At 47.8% G+C, this 14,904-nt stretch overlaps 5 protein-coding genes and 1 non-coding gene across 6 annotated transcripts; 4 read left to right on the top strand and 2 right to left on the bottom strand.

Moving 5' to 3' along the window:
* Nucleotides 1-929: 929 nt before the first annotated feature.
* On the bottom strand, nt 930-3,990 carry K444DRAFT_664394 (uncharacterized protein). Its single transcript, XM_024886953.1, has 7 exons — nt 3,474-3,990; nt 2,653-3,420; nt 2,532-2,601; nt 2,360-2,481; nt 1,890-2,240; nt 1,619-1,837; nt 930-1,498 (listed from the first exon to the last, which is right to left on the bottom strand). Exons 1-7 carry the CDS (start codon nt 3,714-3,716, stop codon nt 1,088-1,090), a joined length of 2,184 nt encoding a protein of 727 aa, XP_024736192.1. The 5' UTR covers nt 3,717-3,990; the 3' UTR covers nt 930-1,087.
* Nucleotides 3,991-4,010: 20 nt separating this feature from the next.
* On the top strand, nt 4,011-5,922 carry K444DRAFT_429072 (prolyl oligopeptidase-like protein). Its single transcript, XM_024872754.1, has 3 exons — nt 4,011-4,669; nt 4,748-5,360; nt 5,414-5,922. Exons 1-3 carry the CDS (start codon nt 4,382-4,384, stop codon nt 5,521-5,523), a joined length of 1,011 nt encoding a protein of 336 aa, XP_024736193.1. The 5' UTR covers nt 4,011-4,381; the 3' UTR covers nt 5,524-5,922.
* Nucleotides 5,923-6,775: 853 nt separating this feature from the next.
* Nucleotides 6,776-8,057, top strand: K444DRAFT_429054 (uncharacterized protein). The gene is made up of 3 exons (XM_024872753.1): nt 6,776-7,443; nt 7,594-7,800; nt 7,857-8,057. The coding sequence occupies exons 1-3, from the start codon at nt 6,984-6,986 to the stop codon at nt 8,015-8,017; spliced, it is 828 nt and encodes a 275-aa protein (XP_024736194.1). The 5' UTR covers nt 6,776-6,983; the 3' UTR covers nt 8,018-8,057.
* Nucleotides 8,058-8,604: 547 nt separating this feature from the next.
* On the bottom strand, nt 8,605-9,947 carry K444DRAFT_664397 (arad-like aldolase/epimerase; the record flags this gene model as incomplete). Its single annotated transcript, XM_024886954.1, has 3 exons — nt 8,605-9,513; nt 9,775-9,800; nt 9,909-9,947. 3 exons carry the CDS (start codon nt 9,945-9,947, stop codon nt 8,745-8,747), a joined length of 834 nt encoding a protein of 277 aa, XP_024736195.1. The 3' UTR covers nt 8,605-8,744.
* Nucleotides 9,948-10,532: 585 nt separating this feature from the next.
* Nucleotides 10,533-12,333, top strand: K444DRAFT_429176 (ribonuclease-like protein T2). The gene is made up of 5 exons (XM_024872755.1): nt 10,533-11,138; nt 11,301-11,483; nt 11,533-11,986; nt 12,039-12,133; nt 12,181-12,333. Exons 1-5 carry the CDS (start codon nt 10,797-10,799, stop codon nt 12,313-12,315), a joined length of 1,209 nt encoding a protein of 402 aa, XP_024736196.1. The 5' UTR covers nt 10,533-10,796; the 3' UTR covers nt 12,316-12,333.
* Nucleotides 12,334-14,622: 2,289 nt separating this feature from the next.
* K444DRAFT_t22 lies at nt 14,623-14,787 on the top strand. The gene has a single exon. It is a non-coding gene; the product is annotated as a tRNA-Phe (tRNA).
* The last annotated feature ends 117 nt before the right edge of the window (nt 14,788-14,904 follow it).

A 14,904-nucleotide genomic window follows, 5' to 3' on the forward strand; every position in this document is an offset into this window, starting at 1 on the left:
CTTCTCTTTCACTATTTCATTTACGAGTGCGGAGTTCGGCTGATTCTTTATGGAAATTTAGTGAATTGGACAGTGAAACGCCACATTGAATTCTGTTTGAAGCATATCGAGAGATTGGATGAGAGCGGCCTTCTGCCGACCGAAAGACTGCTTGGGGAGGAAGATATTGGAGTTCCCGGAAAGATTGGGTTGAAGTACCTGTCCTTTACAAAGTTGTTGTTAATTAGTCGTCCGAATCAAGCGTAAAAAGATAAAGCAGCCCTAGCTAAGGAGAGCAATAAACTCGAAGCACAACATCTTTCTCACCGCGGATTCTAGGCTGGTGTTGTGGCTTGCACGTGATCTAGCGATTACCCCTATTGAGAAAGAGGGTTCGCGTGCACTGAATTTCATTTTTCCCAAGTCAAGTTAGATGCTTTTGCATCCTTCAAGACGAATGTATCGCTTCGTCCGACAAGAACGAATGAGTATTTGTACAGAACCCTAACGGATACAACGGTGCAGAACGTAAGGATTCGTATAAACAAGGTTAATCTCGGCCCCATGCGAAGTTTCGTCCATGAACTAGAGGATGTCTGAGAATTGAGAAGCTTGGCGAAGGGCATTCCGCTTTGCGTGAGCCTCCACGTGAGTATTTTTGAAGTGAACACCACTTGAATGCGCGGAATGACAATGAGTCTTAGAATGGTGAACTCTACTCCGATGATAGCTAGCTATGATTGCACAGACAAGTGTCCTCCAATACAGACAGGAGGGCTAAAGGCCCTCGAAACTGGGAACAACCGCGTTGGCGATGACCAGGACCGAAAGTGATATAAACAGTATGGAAAGACCTATAAGTTAGTATGCCGAATAAGAAACGGCTGTGCGAGAGTGGTGGAGTATATTGATACCCAGCACCTCATGAGCTTGGAATGTGAGAATTGCTCGTTGGCTAGACGTCTAACCAGGAATGAAGGAAGCATCATTATTTTTTACTCACAATCGAGATTCTGATAACTATTTTTACCCGAGATCATAAAGAGACTGTGGAAGGGGAGATATTGACCATTTAAAACCTTGACTGGACCATCACAATTGTCTCTTCTCAATGCCTTCGATGGTTTTGCGATTCGTACACGGCGACCAATTCCTGCATTGTAGGAATCCAATCCAAACTTTGAGTTCCCCAGAGCTTCACTTTGCCGAGTTCTTGCTGCACCTTATTCAAGGTTTTGATCCTTTCAGTTTCCGCCCTTGCGTCTTCCCCTTGTGCTTCGGAGGACTCAGCTCCGTAACTCTTCCATGGATAACCCTCAGCTCGACATTCGACCCATTTCCCATCGCCTAAGTCTCCCACCGGATGCGGTGGCACTATGCCTGTTTTGAGGTATCCTTGGATCCAGTCATTCGTACATCTCGAAGGCGCGGAAAGTGAGCAGTGTCCCTCAGACTTTTGTTCAATCAGGCCGGCGTCCACAAATTTTTTGGCCATTTTTAGGCCAGCGTGCAAAGGAGTCTGCGCAACGGGAGAGTTAGCAATCAATCGATCCAGATTGTTCCAGGGAAACTGGGACTATCGCTGGGAGCAATCACGAGACTGTCAGAAATCGAAAGGGGATTCGCCCATGGCACTTACGACTGGATCTGCAGAATTGCTAATAAACAAAATAGGGAAGGAGGTTCTGATGGGTTCTGATCCGTGTGCTGGGTTATCATCCCAATCCATGGTGAGGCCCTTATTTTTGATGCCATAACCATCGCAAATAAGTATGAAGCTCATGTAAACGTCAGAGAAATACGACATATTCGACAATGACTCGAATTCTTTTTCAAGATTCGGGAGTGATTCATTGAGCTGATTCTCGGCATTAATATCCCTTCAAAGATTAAGGACGAAGGGCACCTACTGGGTGGCGTTTATCACTACACATCACTGCAAGTCCTGCTTCGTCTCCTGGGTACGAAAACCTTGAGAGAGGCGCTCCACAAAAGGGCTGGCTATTAAAATATGGAGAGTTTCCGGCGAGCTGCTTGATAAGCTCATCAATGATACCTTCATGTAGGTTGCTGACGACGGATGCGAGTATCGGAAACATGATAGTTGGCCCATAGAGGGATTGGAAAGTAAGACCTCTCAAGTGAGTGTTGGTGAATGAGGCTGGCATTTTCGACTGCTCATCAATCCAAGTGAGGGGCTCATTCCGCAGCTTCATTTCAACAGCTTGAAATCGGTTTGCAATGTCTTGCACTTCGTCACCCTAATCTCAAGAAATCGGAGTTAGCATGCTTCTTTCAGGTATGCTTGGGAGTGGAATGTACTAGGATCCGTTGCAAGTTGCTACAAGAGAGATTAATAATGCAAGAAGTTGGGACCCACATCCTGGTATAGATCACAACGCTTGGCTGCCTTGTGACAGTATGTTGCGAAAGAATCGAAGGTTTTGTTGGTATCCCACGAGCTTTCTGTCCAGAGAGGTCCCACAAACCCGTCCGCGTCGACTAAAAGGACGGATCAGCAAAGTTTCCGGAGCCATAACTCGAATACTGACCGACTCCATCGAGAATCAATCTCCCGACACGATCGGGGAACAAAGAAGCGAATGTTGCACCGAGCATGGTCTACAAATCGATGTTAGACTTTGGCATCAAGGTATGCAAATTGGAACTCACGCCATAGCTAAGTCCCCAAAAGACAAGTTTTCCTTTGGTATCTGGGGAATATGGTATGCCACCATCAGCAGACGAGTGCAATTCCTCCTCCTTCACTTTGACCGGTAAATCACAGACTGCAGGCTCATTGCTCAAGGTGCTTGTCCACTCGTCCCAAGCGTCCACAATCGAAAGCATGTCTCGGGCAACGTTCGGAGTGCTGACATATTGTAAGATACCGTCATCACCATACAACTCGTCCTTTGTTTGGCAAAGCTTGGCAGTGGCTCTTATCCGAGTATCAAGTTTCTGCAATGCAACATCACTAGAGTTGATGAATCCAATCTCCCTGCCAGATTGAGCCCAGAGAAATCTGTGAAAAGAACCTTGGACATAATCTTCATCATCAGGCGATGGCAAGCTTGAAGAGAGATTGTCAGGCGGGAATGAATAGCAATCTGCACGTGGAGTTGTCATCATGATTCCTCGGGGATCGAAACCAACCACATCTTGATCAGGTACTCCGAAAAGTTGTTGGATAGCGCGTCCAGCACCAAGGGCGAACGTAAAGCCGGATCCACCTGGTCCTCCGGGATTGATCAGCAAAGGAGACTTTGAGGCTTTCTCAGATCCAGTATGAATGCCAGGAACAAGAATCAACCCAATGTGAACCCTCGGATTATCCTTTGAAGCATTAAGTGGACGATTGTAGTCCATGGGTACAGTAAGACGAGCACACCGGAAGGCCGTGAAGCATTTGTGCCATTCCAGCTTCTCACTTGGGGTGATCTATGGAAGTTAGCATTGTGTAATGTTATATGTGAGAGCGGGTAGTAACCAACACTCTCAAAATCGTCGAATCTATATCCCTCAACCCCGTCTGCATCAGCCACAGTCTCAGTCTTTCTGCATCCGATGAGGCCCGGGACGGAATGATATGACCACCATAAGAACAGAACAGCAGCAATGGACAAACCTTTCGCAAGAAGGACACGTCTACGGTGGTGTTTGGTAGTATCTGGAGGCTCAATCTCCCTCCATACGAGGGTGTTCTTCTCATTGGTCCGATAGGTCGTTGAATTCATGATGCTGGTATGCCTATGTGCTATGGTTGAAGAGACGACCCACCTTTCTCTTCCAGATTTACTTTTATATCTCTCAGTTTAACTGTGGTTGGAGGCGCAGTAAAGGAGGGGCAGATGTGCGCATGCTCAAGGCAATAGCAGATCGTCGAGCTGTTCTTTGTGGCCAGCACCTTAACTGGCTCATTGCCCGATAGTCCATTTCAGCCGAAGAGCCGTGCTGGTTTCACCCTTCACCCCACGCTTCAAACCAACCTGGAGGAGTAACGCGGCACAGTATTTCTATTGCTCCATTGAGGCATTTGGGCCTCGAAGTCGGGAGACGATTTTCATATCAATTTATGCAAGTTATGCAAAAAGCTAGCTTCCTATTTTTTCATTGGCCAGAGTCATGGCTTCCTTCCCCTGTCGATGCGAGCAGTGTCTCCACGAATTATCAATGCACCCTCGTCTTCATGCCTCAAGCGAGAGCTCTCCTTGCTCACCAGTTTGACGGTTTCATGGCTTCAACAATAAGAGCAGGTCGCTCCACGCGATGTCACGGTCAGAGACAACGTGGTCCCTTTCAGCTTATTTTCAAGTCATCGTATTTTTGGTCCTGTTCGCGAATTTCTTTCCGTCTCTCATAAGAGTCTGCATTTTCGATTGCTAATCTGCAAAACTCCTCCATGGCTTCACAACCCGCGGAACCCGTCTATCGAACCCCAGTACCCTTCTTCACGCGCCTGGTCTACGCCAGCAAGCTCTACCTCAGCAAGTTTGCCATCAAAGTCGTCTTCTGCGTTCTCAACCTACCTGGAATTCGCAAAAAAGCACACCAGCCAACCTTCACGAAAGTTTACCCCATCCAGCCCTCCCTCCGCCACCGAATATTCGTGCCGAAACAATGGAAACATGGCGATGCCCCACTGCCCCTCTATCTCGATATCCATGGCGGAGGGTTTGCGCTGCTCGAGGCATGTTGTTGACCATCGTTTCTTCAATTCTCCTGGAACATTACTTTACAAGCAATTGCTGACTCTCCTGGTATCTAGCCTCGGGCCGACGACGCATTCTGTGCGAACTTCTGCAACGAGAACAAACTCCTAGTTGTCAGTCTAGATTACCCCCTGGCGCCCGCGAGCCGATACCCAAAAGCTGTTCATGCTCTAGTAGATGTTGTGAAGGCTGTCTTGGGGGATAAAAGTCTGCCGATAGATACAAAGAAGGTTACAATTGGGGGATCCAGCGCTGGAGCAAATTTATCGTTGGCTTGTACCCAAGACCCGAGTCTACAAGGGAAGATTGGAGGTCTCGTGGCATACTATCCACCTTGTGATATCAGCACACCTGTTAAGGTGGCAATGGCGACTAGACCGGCAAATGCTGGAAAAGACATGCTGGAAACAAAAGCGGATATGTTTAATTGGGCTTATTGTACAGATGACATTAATCTGAGGGATCCCCAGTTGTCTCCAAAGTATGCTGAGCGAGCAAAGTTGCCGCCCAAGCTATATATTGTTGGGTGTGATTTTGATCTGCTCTGTAGAGATTCGGAGATCATGGCCGAAAAGTTTGCAAGTGTGGGGAATGGTAAGAGGACGGGAACGGATGATTGCTGGGAAAGGAACGGGGTGAAGTGGGAGAGAATCTTGGGCGAAGAGCACGGTATGTTGCCTGAGGAGCTTGTAAGAGCGTTTGTTGCTGACTTCAGTCATCAGCCTTCGACATTGTCATGGGTTCTGGCGAGATCACGGCCAGGAGGATTAAAAGACGGGCGGAAATGTACGCGAGCGTCGCTGAGTTTCTGTTCCGGGAGGTGTACATCTGACGGAGTCGACAGCTACTTTGGGAAAGCAGTTAATATTGCTGAATCACCACCCAGAAGACATGGCTCCTAGCTGAATGCGGCTGAAATTGGGAATTAATCCCCAAGATCTTGCACGGGAATCCTGATGGACCCCGGAGCAGAAAGTCGACTCTAACCATATCCCGTGCGCTTGTCTTCCACAATCTCAATAAAGCGAGTTGTGATTAGACTTTTGTTCATTTTTTGAGCGTCTACTTCGAGCAAGTTCGAGATTTCTGTCTTTTTTGGCCAGCAAGACCAAGAATCGGGTGTAAGGAGTGCAAAATGATGTTGTCCATCCTTACGTTTTCTTTGGTCCTATTGAAGCTGATTGAAACTGGTTTCCTATGTTCGAGGCACAATTCCATTGAGATCTAGACCACCATGGGCGTTGAACACTCTGCAGGGACCCCGAGGGTCCGTACATGTGACTGCAGCTTCATCCCAAGACACGCTCAGATGGTATCTGTCTGACTGAAACACCTTTTAGGAGAATATCCTTATCAGGAAGAATAGCTCTGATTAATGTGGCGTTTTCTAGTCGATTCACACATTAGAGTTCCACTTCTGAAGGCCGTCAAGTGAACTTTATAGGTTTCTAACTTCTCTGAGATCAGTTGAGATCAGCGAGACAATTTCTACACATGTTGGCGTTTGTCATTGATAAGCTGTGGGCAAGGTCAAGCTTGTGAGGAATCTCGAAACCATTGTATCGCATCGCGAAGGATGTCCTCGACTAGTTGACTCGGTCTCAAGTGCACAGGTCTAACTAAAGGCATTTCAACAGTTCGGCATACGCTGACTGGTCAGTTTGCTCTCACGATCTAAATATAAGGGGCACTTGCTGGGACCTGTCCAAAACGAATACGGATCAAAAGAACGGCCAAGCCATTGGCAGGTATCAAGACTACTACCAAGAAATCTTGAAATTTTTAACGTGGCTCCAAAACAACGTTGCGACCTCGGTTGAGCAGCCAAGATACATCGCACAGGGATGTCCGTGCTGAGGCTCAAGTGCATCTCCATTTTTTGCCAGCGCCCGCGTCGATCGTATCACTTGGCGTTGATGAAACATTGGCACTTCTCCGACGCCCTAAGCCTTTTAACACCACGACCATTCAAAGGCCAGGAGATTGATTACCACGGCAATTGAGCCACCAGATATGGGGACAGGCCAGGCCGTGTAGGAGGCAGGGACTTTCCTCCCCGGGGATAGGACCAACTTGAGGCCCCTCGATCCTTTAATATAAGAGACATGTCAGTCATGCGTCCTTACATGTTCCTGCTTGATCTCCAGCTGCGCTCAAATTTTTCACTTCATTCCATTCCGATTTGCATGCGAAGCTTGACGCCTCGATCTGGTTCTCTTCTCATAATATTTTAATTCCATCTTGTCTTTCCTTCCAAGCATATCACTCAGAAGCCACTCAACAACAACAGCCATGCATTCCCAGTTCCTCGTCGCTTTTGCTTTGTTCGGCGGTTTCAATGCCCTTCCGCTTAACATCAACCTCGGAGCATACTCGCCAGCCCTGGTAGTCGGTGATGGCGAAATTTCATTTGGAGGTAAACAAGATGTCTCAAACCTGATGAACGCCCTGGAAGGAGCAGCGGTATCAGGAGCGGCAGCAGCAGCCGCACCAGCAGCCGCCGCTCAACCCGCTGCTGCTGTCGTTCCAGCTCAAGGTCAGGATGCAACCCAGATCACCTCCCTCCAAGGCATGGGCAAAGAAATTGCTCCCCGTGTCGTCAAGCTGGTCCCTAACCCAGCATCAGTGAAGAGGGATATCGCTGGTTTCAACGCAGCACTGAACTACGCCACTGGTGCCTTGAAGACGAGCCCTGAGGTCCAACTCGGTACTGGCGAAGGTGGATCTGGAGTTGGTATCACGCAAAAGCCTGGTATGTGAATTCGCCGAGCAGGGACCTTCCTCTCTAAGCCGCCCCACGAGTCATTCCTACTCTGCAGACATGCCGCTAAAGGAGATGACTCGCGAGATATTTTCCCAACCGCAGAATTTCTTAAGCATTTCTAACTCCGAGATCATCTAGGTACCGCAGCCGCCCCCCTTACATCCGCCAGACCAGCTGCCAAGGCGCGGGAGGTTCTCGAGCGGGACGCCGACAAGTTGATCACCAGCAACCTTGTAGCAAGAGACCAAGCCATGGCTAAAGAGGCTATTGCTCGGGATGAGCTTTCCCCAAAGATGAAGACCACGGTTACGACGATGTTTGTGCGAGGTGGGCCGGCTCCCGTTGGTAAGTACGTCTTCCACGCTCGATTGATAAGAACCATCAGCTGACAGTAGTTACAGCACGAAGTGAAGACGGCACTCCCCTCGAGAAGCGTGAGACGACTAGCACTGAGAAGCGCGCACCAAGCCCGGGCATCGATGGTGTTAACCTGAACATGGCAGAAGGACAGGTGGCTGAGCTCACGTTCGTCGAGACGAGAGCAATTAACGATGATGAATGAGTGGTTGGATGAAATGAAATTGTTGGTGGCTTGTAAGTTAGACAGAGATGAGAGTTTGCAGTGTAGCTCATTGAAGCCTTTATTCTATTATTTTTTGGGGTGTAGGAGGATCTTTCTTGTCCAGATAGATCCCCGAGGGAGACTTTTTATAAAAATACATACAAATGCCCTCAAGTTGTCGCTGCCTTTTCCCTCTCGCTCTCGACACATAGACGTTGAGGATGTGGTGGCGATTAGAACGATGTTTCCGTTTGAGTGAAGACTTGGCGAAACAAAAATAAGTCGGCATTGTGAGGCTGGGCTTTCCAAGCTTTACGCGAATACGCCCATCACGCAAAGTTCTCCACTTTTCTGGCTAACCATTGAAGCACGGAGCTTAATGCCAACACTGTCTAGAACTCTCTCCTACACTTTTGAAATGCCAAGTTTGGCAGGGTTTTCGCCACTTGGCTCCTACACTCCTCGACCTCCAACTACCGATATCTCTTTCTCATCACAATGTTACTTAGTGATTGCTTCAGATTTGCACTCATACATTTACAGACATCAGTCTCAAGCTTCTCCGTCTCCCCAAACTATGGCACCGCCTTATAGCCAAACCCTCAATGAGGTCGGAAGTAGTTTTTGATTGTGTCTACGTAGGAAATCTTATTTTTTCTTCTCCTCGGAAGTCGATTTTAGCCCTTTCCGCTACCACGTTCCTCCGTATTCCCTTTCCTGGCACTTCCTACCTATCGTGGGACCTAGTATGCTCATACATCCTACATGTCTCGACCTGCTCAACCCACAGCCCCCAGGGTCGGTCCTGGCTCGCATCGTTCATTTTCAAACTGCCTGCCACTTGCTCCTCATTTAAAAAACGCAACTCCCCCTCAACACTAACCCCTGCTCCTATTGCTGCGTTTCGTAGGGTGATGGCGTTGGTTTGGACGGAGGCGTTGACATGTGTGTATACGGCCCTGTAGACCGCTTGCTTGATGCTTGTACCAAGGGCGGTGAAGCCGTGATTGGCCATCAACACCACGTTGTGGTTCGGAGTTGAGGATGCTGAGGCGGAGGTGGAAAACGTCGATGCTAGGCTTGCCCCAAATTTCTGGGAGTTAACGAGCATGTCCTGCTGATCATCTTCAGAGTACAAAGGCACGATATCGTAGATCGGGACATGAGTCCCCAGAAATCCCGCAATGTGAAAAGTAGGCTTCATGGCTACTCCACTCATCGTGTATGGTAGCACAGCTTCAGAGTGGCTGTGGATCACACTGTTGACCTCAGGAAAGCATTTATAGATCTCGCTGTGGATGAAACGCTCCTGATACCCTTTTTTGGAGCTCGGATCAACTGGAGAGCTGTCTGAGATGTTATATTCGATTAGGTCGGACTGAGAGGAGACGAGAGCCGGGGCTCGGTCCCCGGACATGATGAAGACATCGTGTTTTTCGGGGTGCCTCAGCGAAATGTGACCGTAAGCGTCGAGGACTTTGTTGTAGTGGAGGATGCTGCCCAACAGATCAGCATTGCAAAATCCAGAAAATACTGAGGCAGTTGAGAGCTTCGGGGCTGTTTTGCTCACGAGACGGGCCAGAGCTCTCGATTTTCCCTCCACAGCTTTGAACATTTAGGAGCCAGGGCCTTCAATTGTTTCTCTATGATTCTGGTTGTTCAGAAGCGAAGAGAGCGAAGGGGTCATCGCGGCTCTTGAAACAGCCCCCGAGGTTCCACATAATAAAACAGCAAATAAGTATAGAAATAAGACATACTGGTTTGCGGTTATGAGAGCATCGAGCTAGAAAACCTTGGTTCAGAAATGTATAATCTGTTAAATAGAGGTGTTTGTTTGGTGTCTTTAAGCTCAGACTTCTGGACACCATGATGCGATGCGGGAAAAGCTTACATCTTCGGTATTCAGCTTGGGACTTGGCAATGAAGACATCCCTACCAAATATAAAGCTGAACAAAAATATACGGAAACACCAATAAGAAGATAATGACGGATAAAGTTCATCTGATCGGGACGTGTGTTGTCCGCAGTTCCGGCGAGCGCCGTTTTTGACGTCAGGCGAGGCCCGACAAACGTTCTTTCCACTCCTCCTCCATCAACTCTCCTTAACACCACACAACACTCTTGCGATGCATCCTTCGGACCTCGTCGAACACGGAAAGCTATCAAATGCTCCACGGTCTCGCATTATAGGAGGACATACCGTAATGCGCAGATCTCAACAGCCGCTGCACTTAGCTTCTGCAATGTAGTGCAAAAAGTGACAACATCCTCTGAGAGACTCGAAGAAGAAGGTGGCTTCTACCTCGGCCAACCTCTTTCCAGAAGGACGGGAGCGTGGCCGCATTTTATGCAGACCCATCTGCATGACATCGGATTGGAGAAAGCTGTCCTCGAGAGAACCGGCTGTTCCTGATGCCAGATTGCGGGTGTTGATGAATCAGAGGGTCTCATTCGACTGCCGATCAGGGACAAGGATTAAGCATCCCTTCTAGCTCGCTCAAGAATCGGAGCGCCTGCACCTTAATTCTATCATCAGCCTATGGGGAGGTTAAAGGCGCTGGCGCTGGAAGCTATCGCCGCTATCTGTCATGGCCTTCTCCTTTTGAAATGTTCTCCGCCAACGAAGTCATGCACGCTTCCTAGCAGCGGCTTGCCCAAGTCAGTACCTTGGACGATCGTAGGTCTTGGGATATAAAATCAAGGCCATGCCATAGGTATAGAATCTCTTGATCTTGTTCTGCGCAGAGAATCAATTGTTTTTGACTTTAATCTTTCATCATGGCCGGTTTCTCTTCTCAAGTCGTGGCAGCCTTCCTCCTAGCCTTGCCAGTTGTCCTTGCGGGGTCACCAAAGACATGTTCAAACCCTCAAACGAGTTGTAAGAACACCACCGCAGTATCTGACCTCTGCTGTTTCAATGCCCCAGGAGGACAATTGGTTCAGACTCAATTCTGGGACACATCTCCTTCAACTGGGCCGTCGAACTCCTGGACTATTCACGGCCTTTGGCCTGATCATTGTGACGGGACCTATGACTCGAATTGTGATGCTAGCAGAGCTTACACAAATATCACGGCAATTCTTCAGTCATATGGAAAGACGGATTTACTTTCCTACATGGTAAGTACCAATTTCTCCGAGCAGTATTACCTTTTTAGCTTTTATGGCGAGCTGTTTACTCCCTTGATGTTATGTCTTACGAGTAGACTGCTCACAACTCACTATCTCATTTTTCAACTATATCCATCAGAGGAAATACTAATCTGAGATTCTGAGGTTCAGAATACCTATTGGGTAGATATCAATGGCGATGATGAGTCTTTCTGGGAACACGAGTGGGCTAAACACGGAACTTGCATCTCAACGCTTAAGCCTTCTTGCTACACCGGCTACACAGCACAGGAAGAGGTTCCTGATTTCTTCCAGAAGACAGTTGATCTTTTTAAGACTCTTGACAGCTATACAGTAAGCCTCCCCGCCTCTGACAAATACATCTTTCTCATACCCTTGTTAGGCACTTGCAAACGCAGGCATCGTCCCCTCCAGCTCAGCGACATACACTTCTACTCAAATCAAAGCAGCACTGAAAAGTGCATACGGCTTCGATATAACCATCCAATGCGCATCTGGTGCGTTAGACGAGATCTTGTATTCCTATGACGTCCAAGGCTCTGTGCAAACCGGCCTTTTCGTCAAGGCTGCACCAGTAGGACAAAGTTCCAGCTGTTCATCCACAGGAATTAAGTATCTTCCAAAATCTGGAACCCCGGTCTCAACTTCCACCGTCAAGACAACCATGACTACAAGTACAACTAGCGCCAGTTCGAGTTCCACGGGAGGCAGCGGGATATTCTCTGGATCGGGATACCTGAATGCGTTCACGAGTGGAAGCCAAACTGGATGCCTGATCAGTGCTGGGACTTGGTACACCAGTGGAACATGTGCAACATATACTGCCACAGCTTCAGGTGAGAAATGATCATCTCTAGTTGTACTGAAGCTAACGTAATCGTGATAAAGGTTCCGGATTCACCTTGACATCATCGAAAGGATCATGCGGAATCTCAAGCTCAACCTTCACTTGCGGATCCGGCGTGACTGCTACCGTCTTCACGGTAAGAACTCCCCCCCTTTTATGTGATCTGTACTGATTAGTATATAGGCTAGCGGAGGATATCTATCCTATGGCGGCAGTACGACATTTTACGCTGCTGCAGTGCCAAGTGGCTCGACGCAGCAGACTCTCTACACAACCTCCCACAGCGTAAGTGTTAGCTTTCAGTGGCAGGCCCTGTAAGCAGCCGAGGACTTTTTTGTTAAGACGTATCTGGTTTCAATTTGATCTTTCATGACTTTGATATCTATATAAGCAAGGGATTAAACCATTCTTGAATTTTTTATTTTTTTTTGGCACGAGGACTCTCATCACGTGATCCAAATCTTCCCATGCATGTACCCTCCATGTCTCTGTGCTTGCAAGTGCGGGAGCAAACCAAAGATTTAGGTTTACTAGGCCATGATCTCATCAAACAATGTGAATGACAGGATTTGTGTTCTGGTCCCGATTCGTGTCTGGACTACACCTTTCCACAGCTATTATCCCAAGATTCGGAACTGCTAAGTTCTTCCAAGCCAGACAACAAAATCCGGTAAACTAAAGGGCATTAAAATGCTTCATAACTGGACTGAAAAGCTTGCGGTTTAAGTTTAAGAAGTTGCCACCTTGATCTTTTTTCCTTCACGATTTTCCAACACCACCCGAGTCTCAAATAACCACAATCAGCTCTCTTTGAAAATATAGAGCATCTACCCAAGCAAGAAATCATTGTAACTTACTCAAGAAAGCAAAACTCACATGTCCCAACCCATCAGCTCAGACCCCATTTAAATCCCCATCCAAGACCCCCTGGAAGTTGCCTGTGCAATTGGGTACGCAGTCCTAGTACTGGGCTTTTGCTTCTCTTTGCTAAGGATTATGTGGATCGATTTCAAGGAGAGAAGGGATGAGACTAATAAAGAGTGGATGGTGATTGGGCAGAGACGGATTGTGTGGGAATTGGGGAGGATGGGGAAGGAGAGGGTTTGTGGGGAGGAGAGGTGGGATGTTGGGATTCAGGAGGAGGACGAGGACGAGGACGAGGAGGTGGACTTCGATTAGGATACCGGTACTCCTTTTAATACGCCTCCGGAAAGTCCTTCGGATACTCGTTCGGAAAGCCATCGGAGGTTCACCTACGATTCTTGGCATTCGTCTGACGAATCTTTGGATGAAGAATTGCGCTTTTGGAGACACCGACAGAGGGGACAGTTTCCCATGCTGAGTTTCCTGGGATTCGCTGAGGTTAGTCGATCTGTGGGCGAAGCGCGGGTGGAGACTGAGTCACAGCAGCATCAGATCCATGCTGGTAGGGCAGTTCGGTCACGGGAGAGGAGAGATGAGGGGCACGCGACTGCAATCAATAATGGTTGCTACACTAAATCTGAGCATGAGGAAGGTGGCCCTGCTATTTCTTTCCACGCTTCCAGGTCAAATTAGCTATATGGCGTTAGTAGTTCTTATTTGGACCCCCAAATTTTTGAATGGGAGTTCTGTTTTCAACTGGCTTTCGTAGAATGTCAAGATTGATCGGGCCATCTCAGAAATATATATTCTCGATCCTCGACCACAATTAACTTCATTTCAAACCTCAAAGCTTCCTACAATTGATTCACGTCCAGCATGGCTTCTCTAAGCCAAAACGTCTCATCTCCACGTGACTCGCAGGCCTCGAATATGGATCCCGATTTCATCACAATAACGGTCTCGGAACACCGCCTCGGCTATTTCTTACTCTGGAAGTATGGAGAATCTTATAGACAGGGCTTGCGAGATGGAGAAAAGCGTGGGTGGAAGAGAACTTTGAAGAAGTTGGGGGAATAAGGCGAGAAATCCTTCTAAGAGAGAGTTGAGAGACTCTATGAGGTGGAGGGAGTGGAGGTTATGAATAAATCGCAGAATAGAGAAGCTGAGGAAGATCAGTTTATCTTGAAGTCACTTCATCAAAGTATTGATAAGCTTTGTGATAGAATCACGGAAGTGGAGAAAGAACTAGGATGATGAGGGAGAGCGCCAAGGGGTGTGATGTTGATAATGAACAGCCACAGGTCTCCCTGTGGAATCCAGATTAGTTGTCAGGGCAGTGTGGATGAACTTGACTCTAGTGAACAGGATGGCTGTTACTAGAGAGGCATTCAAGACGCATAGAAGAATGGTGTTTTGTAGAAGACTGGCTTTCAATATTCCATAGACAAAGAAACAAGAACGAATATCGCTATGCTTCTGGTGCTAATTCTGAGAATTTCCAGAACATTGTGATAACTACCAAGGAAATACCACCCTGATCAAGCTCCAGGACAACACACACTGTTATGGTTTGAATGTCGTTTGCTAACAAGGCACAATGAAAAGCAAGGGAAGATCCTTGTCCCTCTGCTAGAAATGTGAATGTGAATATCAAGACTTCCTACAACCCCTGTCATCGCCCCACTGCTCGGGCTTGAACCGACCCTGGCACCAGTCGTATGTATCCAATTAACGGCTTTTTCGTTAAAATAGAACTTCTGAGGTCGGATAGCTCAATTGGCAGAGCGACTCCTTGAAATGCAGAACTTATAGCCCAGTCAGGAGGTCGCTGCCCCTGACGTCCTAGGTAGCCCCGAAGACATTTTGGGGGTTATAAGGGAAGTAACTGGTAGGAGGAGGTTGCAGGTTCGATCCCTGCTTTGGCCAACATTATAACAAACACTTTTTTTTGCCTTTTTGGTGGTGTGGCTAGTAGAAAAGGTGAACTTTTCGCAACCCTTTTTTACTTGCTAGAGTTAAGCGAAAGCGTTGCAGGAATAAGGA

This window comes from Hyaloscypha bicolor (assembly GCF_002865645.1).
Source record: "Hyaloscypha bicolor E unplaced genomic scaffold K444scaffold_87, whole genome shotgun sequence".
NCBI classification, from domain to species: Eukaryota; Fungi; Ascomycota; class Leotiomycetes; order Helotiales; family Hyaloscyphaceae; genus Hyaloscypha; species Hyaloscypha bicolor.

What these genes read in the sequence shown, in the direction of transcription:
- K444DRAFT_664394 (XM_024886953.1), bottom strand. Translation starts at nt 3,716, where the DNA reads ATGAATTCAACGACCTATCGGACCAATGAGAAGAACACCCTCGTATGG. An exon ending in GATTCGACGATTTTGAGAGT is followed by an intron (nt 3,421 to 3,473) that starts GTTGGTTACTAC and finishes TAACTTCCATAG; the next exon opens with ATCACCCCAAGTGAGAAGCT. An exon ending in TTTGGGGACTTAGCTATGGC is followed by an intron (nt 2,602 to 2,652) that starts GTGAGTTCCAAT and finishes ATCGATTTGTAG; the next exon opens with ACCATGCTCGGTGCAACATT.
- K444DRAFT_429072 (XM_024872754.1), top strand. Translation starts at nt 4,382, where the DNA reads ATGGCTTCACAACCCGCGGAACCCGTCTATCGAACCCCAGTACCCTTC. An exon ending in GAGGGTTTGCGCTGCTCGAG is followed by an intron (nt 4,670 to 4,747) that starts GCATGTTGTTGA and finishes CCTGGTATCTAG; the next exon opens with CCTCGGGCCGACGACGCATT. An exon ending in AATCTTGGGCGAAGAGCACG is followed by an intron (nt 5,361 to 5,413) that starts GTATGTTGCCTG and finishes TTCAGTCATCAG; the next exon opens with CCTTCGACATTGTCATGGGT.
- K444DRAFT_429054 (XM_024872753.1), top strand. Translation starts at nt 6,984, where the DNA reads ATGCATTCCCAGTTCCTCGTCGCTTTTGCTTTGTTCGGCGGTTTCAAT. An exon ending in TGGTATCACGCAAAAGCCTG is followed by an intron (nt 7,444 to 7,593) that starts GTATGTGAATTC and finishes GAGATCATCTAG; the next exon opens with GTACCGCAGCCGCCCCCCTT. An exon ending in AGGTGGGCCGGCTCCCGTTG is followed by an intron (nt 7,801 to 7,856) that starts GTAAGTACGTCT and finishes CAGTAGTTACAG; the next exon opens with CACGAAGTGAAGACGGCACT.
- K444DRAFT_429176 (XM_024872755.1), top strand. Translation starts at nt 10,797, where the DNA reads ATGGCCGGTTTCTCTTCTCAAGTCGTGGCAGCCTTCCTCCTAGCCTTG. An exon ending in AGACTCTTGACAGCTATACA is followed by an intron (nt 11,484 to 11,532) that starts GTAAGCCTCCCC and finishes TACCCTTGTTAG; the next exon opens with GCACTTGCAAACGCAGGCAT. An exon ending in TGACTGCTACCGTCTTCACG is followed by an intron (nt 12,134 to 12,180) that starts GTAAGAACTCCC and finishes ATTAGTATATAG; the next exon opens with GCTAGCGGAGGATATCTATC.